This window comes from Ictalurus furcatus, chromosome 19 (genome assembly GCF_023375685.1).
Source record: "Ictalurus furcatus strain D&B chromosome 19, Billie_1.0, whole genome shotgun sequence".
Classification (NCBI taxonomy): Eukaryota; Metazoa; Chordata; class Actinopteri; order Siluriformes; family Ictaluridae; genus Ictalurus; species Ictalurus furcatus.
The window spans coordinates 16,809,090-16,825,985 of NC_071273.1; the positions used below are offsets into that span (position 1 = coordinate 16,809,090).

At 38.7% G+C, this 16,896-nt stretch overlaps 1 protein-coding gene across 2 annotated transcripts in view; it reads left to right on the forward strand.

Moving 5' to 3' along the window:
- hmga2 (high mobility group AT-hook 2) overlaps positions 1-16,227 on the forward strand; it is a 31,812-nt gene extending 15,585 nt beyond the window's left edge. The window contains exons 4-6 of one of the 2 annotated variants that reach the window (XR_008388578.1): positions 8,003-8,035; positions 10,786-10,901; positions 12,492-16,227. Coding sequence is in view for 1 of the 2 variants with exons in the window: in XM_053650466.1 (XP_053506441.1) it covers positions 8,003-8,035; positions 10,786-10,824 (72 nt within the window). In the remaining variant the exon portion in view is untranslated. Of the gene's footprint in view, positions 1-8,002; positions 8,036-10,785; positions 11,054-12,491 lie in introns of those variants that run through there. The other variant, XM_053650466.1, reaches the window with a different exon arrangement.
- Positions 16,228-16,896: the final 669 nt, after the last annotated feature.

Consider the following 16,896-nt stretch of genomic DNA (forward strand, 5'->3'; position numbering starts at 1 on the left):
ATGTGCTGCCTCTATTTCCTGTTCGGGGGAATGCTGGGCTGACACAGGGCTACAGTTGTGAATACTTTCACTGAAGTCTTTCATCCAGAAACTTGTACACATTGAGAATATTTCCATGAAACATTCATTGAAATACCTAGCTTGTATTTACAGGACTATTTTTAAAATGATAGAAACTAAAATGATGAGGATATCACAAAAATAAGGAGAAAAGTCAGAATACATTATAGAGTTTTGTTAAATTGCACACTCTTGTGGAGGATGTTTTAAGCAGGTGAACCCCATCCAGCTCCTACTCCAAACAAAAAATATATATAGATACACTCACATTTCCATTGTCAGTTAGCGATTAATGTGTGCAACTAGTGTGATTAATGCACAGAAAGAGTCTAAAAAGGCAAAAGTCAAAGGAAAGGCAAACAAAAGGAGCCTCCACTACTAAAGGATACAAATGCCAATAAGGATGTAGATTCATGTACTCAAATAAAACAGTAAAATAAACCGTCAGGAGTAAAACAAACAAACAAAAAAAAACAGTCTGTGAGCTAGTGGGCTCATCCAGCATGTAGAGCTGTAAAGCGGACATTGTGTACGTAAATACACCACCCTTTGCTAAATAGTTGGTCTTTTTCCATGTTTTCTCACCACACTTCTGCTGTTCTTCAAATTATATGAAAACATAGTGGGGATTCATGTTATTAGCGTTATTTTGCCACTGCCAATAGGACACAGGACATGAGTTGTTCCAGGCAACGCAGGTTAATCCACAACATCTGTATCATTCAGCTTACTATGGGCGGAGTTGACTGCTTCTTATGGATTCTTTCCCACTCAATTCTTATTCCTGAACAAAACCACAACTGCATCCTATAGTTCCAAGAACACATATATGTCTCTTATATGCTGCATAAGTGGTTATGAAGAACTTGCACAGCTATCAATAACAACACAGGATTTGTGTAGTAGAGAGAGACTGCAAACATCAAAACTCAACCAAAAGACAAGGAACTGCAAATGAGTGTGAGATACTCTATATGATCCCATAAGACTTAGTTAGGATCCTCAAGACAACAAAAACTCAAACTAGAAAATTGTGTGGAACTGAACTAAAACCTGAATTATAGTGCTGCCCATGACCCCTCGCCCCTTTGAAAAACTCTGGGAACTGATTTCACTTCAAACAGCAGAGGCTCCTAAACAGAGCAGATCCAATTTGCGCCTTTCTTTCCCTCTAGAACACCCCCTCCTGAAAAAAAGAAAAAAAAATCTTAACAAAAGGCTGCTTGTCCTGCCAGGAATTTTCCACATTCCTCACTCTGGCAGACATTTTTCTCCTCTACAATGGGCCCTTCGGCAATTCCCCTAATCGTGGGGTTTAGCTCTACTCTGATAGGTGCCATTCATAGCACTATTTGGTAGGGGAGTATGGTTGATTGGTAAATGGAGAAGAGAGGAATGGAGGGGTGGATGGAGGTTTGTTGGCTGTGGAGGGCTTGGATTTCCTGGCTGTAGAACGTTTTCAGGATCAGCCGAAATAGTGGGGGCATTCCAGGAGAAATCACAAAGCTGACGTTGTGCCACCCCTGCACCCAGTAGATGCCTGCCTCCTTTTCCCCACTTCCACCTTTAGTTTAATATAACATGTGGCCTTTATTCGTGGAAGTGGTGGGGGTGGAGAGAGACGCAGTTACTGGGTGGCTCGTCCGTGGGGTCTGCCTCGACTGAGGGAGTCCTTGGATAGGTTTGCCTCATCAAATCAGGCAGAGTGTTTTTTATTTTTTCTGTCTTTGTGGAATTCTTGTCAGCAGCCCTAAGGAGAGGCTATGTTAAAAAAAAACGGCCTTTGCGCAAACACAAACCATGTGTTCTCAGTTTAAGTTTAAAGTGAACGTGAGCTGCACGCTTGCTTTCTAGACTTCATCCTCTATTTTATTAGCAAGGTAAAAAGAAAATGTGTGGTCTCTTTACAATTTAAAAATGCTTCAATAATTGCACAGTATTACTGAGTTTCTATTTATAATTCACATTTTTAAGCATGTGGTAGCATTTAAACACAAAATATCTAAAGAGTCGAAAGAAAACTTCATATTAAAACCATCCACCACAGATCTCCAAGACGGAGCTGAATGTAGTTTCCTGGATCAAAAATCCAAAGTATTAGAAGCGTTATCATAATTTGGACATATGGTGATACTTTTTTTTCTAGAGCCTTGTGTAGAGAAGATGTCATGTTTATCTGTAGAAAACTAGTTATGTGGTTCTGTTGAAGTTTGTTAGGGTTTAGACACCATACAATAAAGTTCAAAAAGCAAGGTCATGGGCACAAAATCCTATCTGAAGATGCTACCAATAATTACAAATAACTGGGATTGACAAAACAAATAATTTAAATGGTGCCCAGGGCTTCTGAGTGTCGTAAAAGAGTTCACCCTATCATTGGGAGATCGCAAATGGACAGGAGTAGCCATCTCTTTGGTTAGGAAGGCATTCTTTCTCTCTCTCTCTCTCTCTCTCTCTCTCTCTCTCTCTCTCCTGTCAATTAGAATGTCACGTTTTTGAGGTCATGTATGCCTAAGAGGGTAATTAGAGTGGTGATGGGCTACTTATCTGAGGGAGCATGTGTTAGACTTCACCCTCAAAAGTTGGTAGTGGTTGCACCATTGTGGAGAAGTATCTCGTGAGTGGAAATTTATTAACTGACCAAATTGGCAGAATGGGGTGGAAAATGTTTATTTATTAGTTTAAAACAATTAGAAAGGTAATTCAACTTGTGTCAGACCTTTAGTTGGGAAGATCTGTGATTCATGACACCAGAGAAACACCCAAATGTTATGAGAAAAGGCCAGGAAGAAAGTTATTCCACCCCTCCAACTGAGAGGAACAAGGGGGTTCCTATTAGTTGGCAGCTTTTAGTAAATTGCATGGCACGCAAAGGGGGCCATTAGGCATGACATGTTGTGAGGGTGAGAACCCTTCCTTTTGCTCTGTTCAGTGTGAGGCTTCATACTGTTCCAGCATGCTCTTCTCTGGAGCTGCAAAGACTTGCCCTTTAAAGTTCAAGGATTGTCGTCTCACTACTACGTAAATCAGAAACTTCTAATCATTAATTATGCCTCCTTACCCTTGCATAATCTCTCTAAAAGTCTACCTTATATTTTTTATTAAAGAAAACTGGTCAAATATGGACTCAGAGCAATGCACTTTGTGGGTGTCTTCAGGTCTGCCACCAATTCAGTGAGCTGTCACATATCCAAAAAGCATGTGCTGAGAACACACAGAGGACAAGGCAAGATTACACAAGAATTGACTCGTAAATTCTTTGAAATCCAAGAGGCATGAATCATTGCCAAGGTATTTTGAAGTGAAGATCTACCACTTCACAGGGAGGGGTAGAGCTATTGACAGCAGAAGAACAGTAGGAGGTCTGCCCTTTCCTTACTTTTCCTTCATGCACTGGAATAGTGAAGGAGATGGACAGGTTTTTATTGCCTGCGAAGCTACACCCACACAAAGTGAGGCTGGTAAAAATTCATGCCTGTCTCATCAGTTGAAGAGGGGGTGACAAACTGATTTTCCTGTTTTGTCAGAACTTGAAAAGGGGGCCGATGGTACAGATGAGAGTTAACTGGCTGTTGAAGAGCTCACTTATCTTGTTATGCTTTATTTCTTTGGCAAACCTAAGTGCTCCGCTAAGAACTATGGAGGATTTTTTGAGATTGCCATTGTTGTCTGCTACATGTACAGCAGCCTTTAGCATGGACTAAGCAGTGATGCCATGCTTTCTTTTGCTTTGCTTTTCTCCCCATCCCTCTGGTGAGCATTTTTTGATGTTATCATTCCTGAGCGTGGTGTGTGTGTTTCAGTCATCCGCCAGGCAGTTGTTACAAGGCATGCAAAACACTATAAGCTGGGAAACCAGGCTGTGGCAAGTCAGATGTCACTGGCAAAAAAAAGGAAACTCACACTGACTGCTGCAAAACTTGATCTCTGCACTAAAAAAAGACTTCTGTACTATTAATCCTACTGTGAAATTGTGATCACTGTGACAGAACAATGACCAAAGGATGCACTAACCACAGCGCAGACTAAAAAGATTCTATATTGATAGATATAGTCTTGATAGATAGATCATTTATTTGTCTTTTTTTTTTTTTTTTTTTTACAATGCAAGTGACAAATGATTTTGCACAAAGGAGCTGATAATATGCACAGATTAAAAATAATATCTTGGTGTCTTGTATTACGCAGCAGAAATAATTGTAGAACTGTGATGCACACCAGTATTTGTGGAATGATGAATGTTCATGTACTAGTATCGAGAAATCTATATGATGGCATAGTTCAAGATATTATATATATATATTTGCTGGCTGTTATTCATGGTATGCTTTGGCTACCTGATGAGCAAATAAAATCAAACTGAAATTCACATTTATATTGTGCTTAAAATACATTTGAACACAACTGAAATATATTTCAATTTAAATAAAGTTGAGATATGACAAAACAAGTTAAGTGTAAGGGTGCTATTTATCATTGATTGATAACTACTTCATCATTAGTAGATTTTATTTGTCCAAGCTTTTAACTGTAGCCAATGTCATTAAATGTTTCGCATCATTTGCTATAAGGCACTAACACCTCCTCCTCCTCCACACATGCTGTGACTAAGTGAAATCGGGTCAGCCTTTTTTTCAATCACGGTTTGAGTTTTTTTTCGATCAATCATAACTCAGTAGGCAGCTCCAATGCTGCACATTTTCATATTTCTGAATAAAAATGCGCATCCTTGCTAACCACGTTGTTTATAATAATATAACCTATTTATAAAATAGATGCTTACAGCACTCAGAAAAGCATTCTTGGGAGATTACGAGATCTAATCCTGATGATGCCACAGACATTCATAGCCAAGAGAACAAAACTGACTGGAGTGGCATATTCTCTCTCTCTCTCTCTCTCTCTCTCTCTCTCTCTCTCTCTCTCAATCAATCAATCAATCACAGCAACACTAACCAATCATGGGCATCTGTGAGCTCATGTATGCCGAAGAGGGCAGATTTCCTCCGAGTGTGTTATGTTGCCCTGCTACAAGCAGCAGTTTGAAAAGATGCCATAGCTGGCTTCATGTGTCTCTTAGGGGATATATATATATATATATATATATATATATATATATATATATATATATATATATATATATATATATATATATATATATATATTCCCACATGGTTCAGTTTTTCACTCTGGTTAATATGTAATGCATTTTTTGTTGCTGTAAAAGTCAACAGGCACAACAGGTACGTTGTTTTCAGGCAGGCATTAAACTCTCCTGGCTTTTACAGGCACATAAGCAACTGTTCTCACTTACTGACTTGCAATTACATTAGTCAGATAAAATGTTAACCTAAAGGAAGGCAATGTTCAGTAATTCATAAAATCCAGAGAACATTATTAGATAAAAATGACAATTAAAATGTTATTAGATGATAAATAGAATGACATTGAGTGAATTAAGTTTAATTTGTTCAACGAGGTCTCTGTTTTTGAGGTCTTTAACCAGTAATGACTGATAAGAGTTTTTGTCTCAGGTTACACCTTGCAGGTAGCTGTAGATGTTAAATGCCAGGAGTAAAAGGTTCTCACAAGTTAATTAGCTTTTGTCTGGCACATTATTCCTCCTTTGATCAGTTAGTGTGTGAGTGAGAGGGAAAATGTGTAACCGTAACACCACTGGGCACTTACTGACCTGTGTTTCCCTGTTTGTCATTATTGAAATGGCTCCCATTAAAATGTGTAATTAAGACATTTCAAAACAACCCTGGCAGTTTAAGTGTATTTCTGAAATGATTAACTACTGAATTCACAACCTGGACAGAAATAGAAATGAGGACTTTTTTGGGTGCCAACAGGAAGGATCAAAATATCCCAACTTGTTTTACCAAGAGTGTCATTTACCAACACTAATATGATGGGATATGTAGCGCAGATTGGTGGAGATCCAATGCCCTATGCCATGTGGAGTTCATCAGAGGATTGCCTGCATTCAATACGAGTGCCAGAATGGGAATTGATTTGTACTGCATTATCTCGAAAGGAAGTTGATCTGGGAAGGGCTTTCCAAAGATAGCTGGGTAGCAAAGGAGGGAGAGAGGGGGAATAGGCTGCATTCTTTCTCGGGGGTTGAGTTTCAACACTGATGGGGCAATTGCCTCTGGGGCTCCTTCTGCTGATCTCTTCCTTCTCTGGGAACATATCTCTAGTTCCTTTAGCACTGGGCCGCACACAGTGTGTGTGTGCACGTGTGTGTGCGTGTGTGTGTGGGTGGGTGTGTAGGATGTTGGGGGGCCTTAGGGTCACCAGGCCCTACTCAGCTATGGTCCACATCTTAAACCAGCACCCAGAGTGTCAGCTCCAAGCAACTTCAAAGTAGAGCTTCAGCCTTGTGAAAGACAATGCCAAGATTTCCCCTTTTGTGCAGATGGGGCAGAAGGGAAGGAGGTGGGGGGAATGTTCTGAGCCATAGAAAATGGGGGGCCTCTCTACCTATAGAGCTCTGGTTTCAAATACTGTTTGTCCTGAGCTACATTCCACAGTCAGTGATGGGGAAGAGAGCTGTGGGAACTCACTCTTCACATGGAGATTTGCCACAGCAAGTTTATAGAGGTGTTAAGATGTAAAACACATAAAATCCATGCAAAGCATTTTCTTTCAGTGGCCTTCACTGATCTCATTTTTGCATTATAATTACTTCAATCTTCTAACATGTAACTGTATGTTTTGGCCATTCAATTTCCATTCTGTAATAGGAAAATCGTAAAAGCGATGGAAAATTGGAAAATAAAGGATAACCTGTTATCATCCGGTTATCATTATATACTGTTATAATTCAGTTTGAGTTCCAGTAAACTCGTAACACATGCTCATTACCAAGCTAGCTCCAAAATTAGGTCTATAGTAAGCATAATGACCATTATTATTAAACTGTTTATCTTCCATTTCATTTTCCTATTATAAAGCAAGAATATATACATATTCCCTAGATAGTGTGTGAAATTTAGTGTAGCGAGCAAATGTATAACCAATAAAGGCACAGTGTAGGTATTAGATCACTTATGTGCGGCTAGTTTTGTATATTATCTTGCACAAGGTCCATGATGCTACTTTTTGCAAAATGAATCAGACTGTAAACTATGTCGATGAATGAGACAGATGAGAAGATTTGCCATTAAAATGTAGGACACGGCCACAATCTAGTGGAGATATTTGTCAACAAAGTCGCGGTTGCCACGCATCTGAATTATTGGTTGACAGTTCCCAGCTTGTATTCACTTACTCCTTCGTCTTCTCAATTTCCCTTTATCGACACACACACTCTCCTCGCAGGTCCATCCGGTGCTGACATTTACTATGTTACAGCCTGCTGGCATTCTGGCAGGAACTGGCACAAAATGCACCAGCTGTTCCCAACAATCCAGTGTAGTATGTGTGAGTGTGTGTGAGAGTGTGTGTGTGTGTGTGTGTGTGTGTGTGTGTGAGTGTGTGTGTTCTTGCAGTGGCTGGCTTTAGCTGCAAGCACAAGGGACTCTCAGGGGTTTTTTTTGTTTCTGGAAGAGCAGAAGACTGCTCAGCTGTCTGCTTGGGGTCTTAGAGCCTCTTCCGGTGAGGTGGCAGTGCTTAGTGGGTGTGATGTAACACTAGGAGGGCACAATCTATGCTTTGTTCACTCACCCATTTGCCCACTATGAAGGCTCTGTTGTGTTTCGGCCCCGTTTTCCTTTAATTTAAGGTTAGGTGCTGGCACTTTATAGAAGGCAATTTAGGGTTTTATAGTTTAGGTAATGTTAGTATTGATTACCTAAAGAGTAGTAGACAGCTTTGCAGAGAGCACTTATATGTCAAACGAATTGCAAGTGTCAGGAATGGTGGCATGGTAGGCAGTACTGATGTGCAAAAATGATCAATATCATAACCGTATTTCTTGCTGTCTCTCTTGCAGCCACAGCAAGTGGTCCAAGAAAAGCCTGCTCAGGTATGTAAGCAATTTTTTTTATCCTTAGCTCATGGCTTTCACACTCTTACTTAGTTTTGATGTAACCAAAACTTTTATTCATAGTGTATCCTGCACACACACACACACACACACATACACACACAAGCTCATGGCTCTCTCACATTAGTGCTTACTTAGAAAAAACAATAATTTCAGTCGAAACCTGCACAGCTTCAGTGTACATACTACAACCAGTGTCAAAGCATGAGAATACAGACCTATATAGACCCAGCTCACTGGTCAAATGTACACAGTCTGTCAGAAAAGGATGCTGGGAGGTCAACCTACATGCTTATATTTACATCAAAGCGAAGGAGAGTCATGGCCAGTTTGGGTTTTCAAGGTTCCACAGTTCCCAGTCTCTGACTCAACAGCATAACTGTTTCTCAAGCCAGGGACCTGCAGGGTGAATCTCTAGTGCCAATGTAAATCTTCTACTCCTGCGGATGATTTCAAAGCTTTCTGCCATATCATCTCCTTATGTGCCCTCACTGATGGATATGGAATCTGACCTGAAGGGTGTTTTTAGCTTCATTGCATTAAAAATAGAAAAACTGGCAAGAACTCAAGTGATTGCATGAGCTGACGGCAGTGATACGCTGGTACATTTATATTTGCACTCAAATCATTTCAATTAGTGGACATTTGGTTTAAAATAAAAAAGTCCCCAAATGCAAATACCTTCAAGTGCAATTAATGGATCTATACCAGCAGTGACTATGTTGATTAGTGTGGGAAGTCACCTATGGAAAGTAATGAATAGGTAAGAAATTCTCAAACTCCCTTTGTTCGCTGATGCGAACCATTTTGTGGTGGGAATGCATAACTGCAGCCTGATTTGTTGCTGTGTGGGAATGCATGGGCCATGATGAGCATTGGGAGCAGGAGCTCTAGCCCTAATGTACACGCACACACACACACACACACACACACACACACACACACACACACACACACACATATTTATACAGTCCATATAGGATTTAGAGATTTTTGTGATTGTTGCGGTGAAAAACGCTTCATTTTGCTGCGGATTTTTTCAAAATTTGCTATGCACCTTGTTGGAGTTTTTTGTGTTTTTTTTTTTTTTTTTGCAGAAAAGTACATGAATTGGCAAAATTACAGTTACACTAGATTGTTTCGCATGGTCTTTTGCAGTGACATTTCTTGGCAAATGTGATCTTTTAGCTGTAGTTATGTTTGCTGCTCGTGAATCGAAGAGGGCTTTGGCTAAATACAAGTTGTGGTGATGTCTCATGATCCCAAGTGTGCTGAAAATCTGTGGTAATTAAAAATAATAATAATTGCAAGCTCCTTTGAATACTGCAGAGTTTGCTTGATTTTGTGTTAACTTCTGCAATTGCAAAATCACAAAATCCTGGAGGGACTGTTTATATTTATATCTGTATAGCACTCCAGGTATTCGTATCTGTAGATGTTTATTTATTTATTTATTTTAATCCAAAGTGGCGTGGCCTACACACCTTTTTAAAAAAATAAAATGAAATATAGAATTCTAATTCTGACAGCATGGTCTGTGATTTCTCCTCACTTGATCATTTGTCTCATGAACTCATCATTTGAGTTCATAATCGGTCTCAACAAGAGATGTGTGCTAGACTGATTTTAATCACGCTTGCACAGTTATTTTTGTTTGCACTTGCCTGTGGTATCTTCTAACAAATTTCATTGGTTCCCACATAGCTCATACCTTTACGTACCTCTCTGTCTGGTGCTTGGGGGAAAAAACTCTTGACTTTAGATACTAGTGTAGCTATAAAATTCCTTGTCCTACGTTAAGAGAAAAGAGAGAGCTATTCACTAAGTTTAACTATAGATCTGTAGAACTGTCTCTCACCCAGCAGTGGAAACGTTGGGCCATCCATATTTGTTACTTGTTGCTGACTGATTTCTTTTGCCTTCTCTTGCCTTATTAGTAAATGAAAGATGCATACTCAGCGTGAGGGGTGGTATTCCTCACTCACCTGTCAATCAGAGTAACACCAGTCAGTCACAGGCATCTGTTATGTATATGTAAGAGTAGCTTGCACTCTCATCAGCTGACCTGTCAAGTTGCATGAGCAGCAGTTTGAAAAGCTGAGAATAGTTCATGTGTCTGGCAGGAAGCAGGTGTTAGCATTCGCCCACCCATGTCCAGAAAATGGCCAAGACTGTACTCTCACACTTTCTTTTTCCTCATTCTCTCTCTCTCTCTGTCTGTCTCTCTCTCTCTCTCTCTCTCTCTCTTTGTGTCTCTCTCTCTCGCTCTCACTCTCTGTCTCTCTCTCTCTCTCTCTCTCTGTCTCTCTCTCTCTGTGTCTCTCTCTCTCTCGCTCTCACTCTGCGTGTCTCTCTCTGTCTCTCTCTGTCTCTCTCTCTCTCTATCTCTCTCTCCCTGTCTCTCTCTGTCTCTCCCTGTCTCATTTCAGTGATCTCTCTCTCTCTAGTGATCAGTCAGATTTAAACACTTTATAGAGCATGAATATATCAAAACAGAACTAGAGCAAATCTTTACACTACTGACAAGTACACATGCTTTACTACCTTTATGTTAAAAAAAAAAAGAGTTTGCATCTCCCTTTCTTCATTATAGACAGCATTGAAAGTTTTAGTATTATAATCCTCAAATGTGGTGTCATTTAGTGTGTATGTGTGTGTGTGTGTGTGTGTGTGTGTGTGTGTGTGTGTAAATGGCATTTATTGAAGTAAGTTTTTTTTCTGCTTTGTAGGAAGAGGAGGAGGCCGAGGGCTCTCCCGAGGAGGACTAAACAACCACATCATTTTACCTCTACCTCATCCAGCTGTCAGCTCTCTTCAAGGGAAAAGACTGCCTTGACCACTTATCGTTGAGTTTCCACTTTTGTTTATCAAGTTTGTTAATCGTTCTCATTTGTTGCTTTTCTTAGGTTACCTTTTGTTTGTTCTTGTTTGTTTATTTTGTTTTGGTTTTGTTTTTGTGATCAGCACACAAAACCTCATAGCGCGAACGCAGGGCAAAAACACAGCAACAACAACAACAACAACAACAACAACAAAAATACAACCATTGTGCAGATGATAATTCTGCTCACCTCCGCATTCCAAACTGCTGTAGCACAGAGGTGCAGGGGTTAGCCACATGGGATGTGCTGCTGTTGCTCTCGCCACACACACACACACACACACTCACACTCACACTCACACACACACACACACACACACACACACACACACACACACAGAGACAGACACAGAGACACAGACAGACAGACAGATATTTCAGGTATTTAGCAAAAGAGAAGGAAGACCTATCTGGTTTTGTCATTTGAAAAGTTTGTGGTAGAGCCTTCAACAGCTACTCCATCACAAGTGCACACACATGCAGAAAGCCCCTTACTTCTGTGTCACACCACCAAAGACAGAGGAGAAATGAACCATTCTGTTTAAAAAATAATTATATATATATATATATATATATATATATATATATATATATATATATATATATATATATATATATATATATAGTTAGAGATGTATGATATTTATGATACAGCATTTTATGTTGACCTCCTGTGATAAAAAAATGTTCAGCAGAAAATGATTCACTCATAAAAAAGATATGGCCTGCAGATCTGAAAATAAAATGGTCTATTGGGCGTTAATCAAATTCTTTAGAAAGTTACATGCATTACATGAGTTATATAGTATCTTTGATACTACCAAAAGAAGAAAATAATCTGGTGTCACCGATAATGAAGAACATTGTGCTGAACATATTTAAAGGCCATGCCATAGCATAAAATGATCTGTCAGCAATTTTGTACAAAATAAGCCCAAATTCAATTATGTAGACAAGACTTTGCAGTACGTATACAAACACTAGAACTCCCTTATTATCGCTGGGTCTTATACTGCAATTGCATAAAGCACATAGTGAATATTTAACATGGATTTGGAATGCCTTGGGTAACAAAATGTGATTAAGGAATGCAAATAATGTGAGGTTTATAACTTTTAAAAGGTGTACTTATAGAATTGTGTTTATATACAGAACTCTCAATTGAAAATCTTCACCAAAAACATAACTAAGCTTTACTATATTTGCCTTAAATAAGCCCAGAGTTTGTTCAATTTTATTTAGAGTGCTGTCATAATTACCTGAATGTGGCATTACTGCAGGCTTCTTTTGTCAGGGGATAAAAAGACAGTTGGTTTAGTGTTTTTTTCTTCTTTTCTCCAGCCTGTCTTTGGTGGTGAACATAAAAACTAGACAACACCGTACTCCTGCAAATTGAGAAAAAAAGAGACACAAGTCTCCAACAGTACTACAGAACAATCATGCAGCAATCTACTGTACATACACAATCCTGGCATTTTCTTAACAATTTGACATGTATAGATTCGTTATTGTGTTTCTTTCTTTTTTTTCTTTTTCTCTTTTGGTAAAATATAGCTTTAAAGAAGACATAATATTCAATACTTTCACATAAAGGGAAGTATGTCATCATGTTCTGACTCAAAACCTGAACCTCAAGAAAGATAATCCACAGGAAAGAAACCACACTATACCTCAAGACACACAAGATACATGAAGCACAGTGACTTTGGAAGAGTTCAGGGCTTCGATCCCGTCGGCACTGGTGCCCATGAAATATCTCCTCACCATTTCAAAGCTACCTCCGATTTCTTCACCCAGCGAATCAGCTTGTGAGACACACGCTGCTATAAACTACTCATTACTCAGCAGGGGATGGCAGTGAGTGCCAATGTCAAAAAAAAAACCTTCTCTGAATGCCTGTAATAATGATGTGTGATGGCACAGAGAAGCTCTGCAAAAGATTTGTGAGAGTCAGGCAGGTGATGACTGAAATCAGAGGTGTGATTGGATTCCAAGATGAACTCCTCAAGCAGCTAAGGGAATACGTACTGTTTTGTTTTTTTATTATTATTATTAAAAAAAATTTGTTTCCTTATTTTTAACACTTTCATTTACCTATGTAATAAGATTCTTTTCTTTCTCTGCAACTGGGGCATCTGTTTTACATCAGTTAACTTGAATACGTTTTGTACTGATTTTATTCAATTGTTTCTATGGATCAATTGCTTATATGACTCTAAATGATATTATTGCAAATGGATTTTCTCTGCTCCTCTTATTCTTTTCATTCTTCTCCTTTTTTTGAGTTGTAGTGTAGATTTCTTCTCATATACGTACTATTCAGATATGTACCTCAAAAAAGAGAAACAAAAGACTAATAATCAGTTGACAAATACCTACCTCCGGTCTTGATCAAATAAACGATTTTGCCTGGTCTATTTCAGCACAATTTCAAACAATGTACGCTGAAGAAAAACAAAACAAAAACAACGGACTGCACGAAATCCATGCTTTACAAACTTTCAATTTGAATCAATTTTAATTTGCCTGGGGGAGAAGACAGAGTAGAAAAAAAAACTTGATAATTTTTCAGGTTAAAATATATATATATATATATATGTTTTGGTTTTGTATATTGCATACATGACTATGTTTTTTTTTTTTTTGTTTTTTTTTTGGAAAGATTAGTAGATATCGAGATATACTTGATTAGCAAGTTTTGTGTCTTTTACACAAATGTGATTTTTCTGTTCTTGTTATGTGGTTCAAGCAGGTTTATATGTGATACTTCATATGTAGTGAAATGTTACACCTTTTTCAGCCTATCGTCATGAAAACCTTTGAACCGTTAACTGGTATATTCTCAACTGGGCCTGAGGTAGAGCCTCATGGAAAGCTAGTGGAGCAGCGGACATGCCTCTTGAACTGACACATTTATAGTTGCATGGAGTGGCTACCTTTAGCATGGCAGCTGCAAACCAACATTAGATCTTGCTCAAACACTGTAACGCTACCTAACTTTTTTACAAATTCAGCAGAGCAAAAATCTGCCTGAAAGAGTAGTTTATAAGTGTAGGAGTGTATGAGTGTAGGCATTGAAATATGGTCTTTTGGCAGCTTGAAACTAAGGCTACATTCACGTTCGACACATTATGAAGCAACTAAATGGCAGAGACATAAATTAAATTTTTTTTTCTTTTTTTTTTTAGCATCATGCATCCAAAATGAAATGTAGCTCTGCAGGGAGCTGTACATTCATAAGAAAGTTCAGCTCACTGTAAAGACCTTCAGTTTACTATTAATGCAACAGTTTTATGTGATTTATGTGAATGCAGCTTAATTCGGAGTATTCACCGAGTTGGTAGATGTTGCCATTTATCACTTCAAAAATGGATTATTTTGGGAGAAATAAAAGAACAATTAGGTAAATGAGATTCAAATGTAGTCGGGGGAAGCAGGTTCCTGCTTAGTGGTAAAACGCAACTCCTACTTACAGTGACACCCATTGCCTAAAGCAGAGCTCATACTTCCTGCAAAACTGATGTGCACTCAGCTCAGAGGAGCAAAATAATGTACTGTAGCCGGTCACAATACTGGATTCTGGATTCCAGCAGGTCTCTAGGATTCTCTCGGATTCTGCAAAGGAATTGAACGTAAATACATCATCCTCACATTGTTCGTGGTAAATTGACTAAATACGTGCTTATAAAGCAAGGGTTTTGAATGAAACAGCTCACTACTGTAACATGTTTGAAGGGGTGGGGCCAAGTGGATAACTCCAGAGAGCTGAGGCTTGGATCCGAAACAAAATGGTTTACAAGTTACTACAAAACTATGCACCGTTAAACCCAAAGAGAGACGTAAAGGATGGATTGAATGTGCGAAAAGAAGTAGTACAGACTTTGCTGACACATTCACATACTGGAAGTATGTATCATTTTGAAACTGCATAGATTCTCTTTTATCCTGAAGAGCCTTAAAACAACTTTTCATTTGGAGACACCATGTAATGTATAGGGCGTTCCCTTGTTTAGAGAGTTTACATTTAAGCTTGTTTAAGTTTTGCTTACCCCCTAACAAACATCTGTTTGCAAGAAGTATGTTCACTCCTTTAGGGAAAAGAAATCATGAACAAAACAGACTGTTGGCTGTAATGCACAAGTCTGACAATGTGCATTGCTGAGAAAACGTCACAATGTTCTCATGTCCTTTCTTGACTTGATCTGTTGGTTTGAATGTGTATCCACAGGAGCCACTGTTAATGTGCTTTCCGCTGTGGGTGTCTTAATGAAGTCGACTCTGATAACATGGTCTAGTACAATCGAATACACACTACTACCTCCAAGAGGGCCTCTTTTTATACCTCATTATTCAAACTGCTTAAATTCAGTTAAATTCAGGTGGCTGACTCCAGGGAGAACATGTTATATATAATTATATATATATATTTTTTGTTCATATATCTATTTTTATGGGTGATACATTTTATAAGTCTGTTCATCTCTGCCTTTCAGTCACAGTTGGACTGAACAGTTAGAACCTTGCTCTAAAGCAAATTTCTTCTCATTATGCAATGTTACGTAGTTTCATTAGCTGTGGGGAGAGAAGGTCGCCTGTTCTTGGCCTCCTCCTCCTAATATATAACTTCAAATGTTTTCTAACATTTATGGCTTTCTCTGTTTCACCTAGTATTGCTGTCTATAATTCCACTTCAAATTGCTTGCCTGTTAAAAAAAAACTGAATTAAAAAAAAGTTCTCTTTATAGATATTCACTGCCTTATTAAGCACAATAAAATGGGTGCTTCTGACTGCTGTTGTCTGTGAAGTCTTTTGTGATACACTACTTTTGTATATTATTAAAAAAGTATTCTTCAAGGGTTCTTTACCAAAGGCAATGATGTACACTACAAGTCAGATGTTTGGAGACAAGAATACATTTTTGGAAATTCTCGGCAGAAAGGGGGTCTAGTTTGAAGATGCTAAAATATTAATTTAATTTGATTGATTTGGGATTTTTTTTTCACAACATAATTCCCATAGTTCCACTTGTGTTACTCCAGAGTTTTGATGACTTTATTATTATTCTAAAATGTGGGGGGAAAAATTAAATGAAATAAAGAATGAGTGTGTCTAAATTTTTGACCGGTAATGTAGAACTGTGACAATGTGCTTAATTGGTTTCTTACAGTACAGAAAATGGAAAACATTTGCTATTCAAGTTATGACAGTTGCCACCACAAGGTCAGTTATTATATTCTATACACTGTAAAAAGTCATTCATACCTTACTTAAAAACTTACTTAATTTTGGCTAAATTTAATTTAACCAGTTCTTCCATCTTTTTGATGAGGAAAGTGATTAAACTTGTCAGCTTTATGTAAGCTTTGCATAGTACTAGTAACGTAGAATTACATGCAATATTCAAAATTTTGCTTGGGCTGTGGTCAAGCCTTCTTCCAGCCCAGTGCAAATGTACAGATGGGTGACAAATTAAAGGAAAAACCTTAAATGTATTCGTAAGGTGTTGGGTCACCAAAAGATGCCTGAACAAATTCATTTCGCTTGGGCACAGACTCTACAAGTCTCTGGAATTGTACTGGAGGGATGAACACCAATGGGGCATGGTGGCTTAGTGGTTAGAACTGTTACCTCATACCTCTGGGGTTGGGGGTTCAAATCTTTCCTCTGCCCTATGTGCTCAGTTCACATGCTCTCCCCATGATTTCGGGGTTTCTTCCCTAGAAATCTCAAACGCAGTCCAAAGACAAGTGTTGTAGGCTGACTGGCATTCCTAAATTATTCGTAATGTGTGAATGTGTGCGATTATGCCCTTCCAGGATGTGCCCCGTCTTGTGCTGCAAGTTTCTTGGGATAGGCCCCAGGCTTCCCCGCAAACCTGCGTAGGATATGTGGTACGCAAAATGGATGGATGGGTGAATGCCATTCTTCCAAAAGATATACCGTCAGATGATGTTTTGA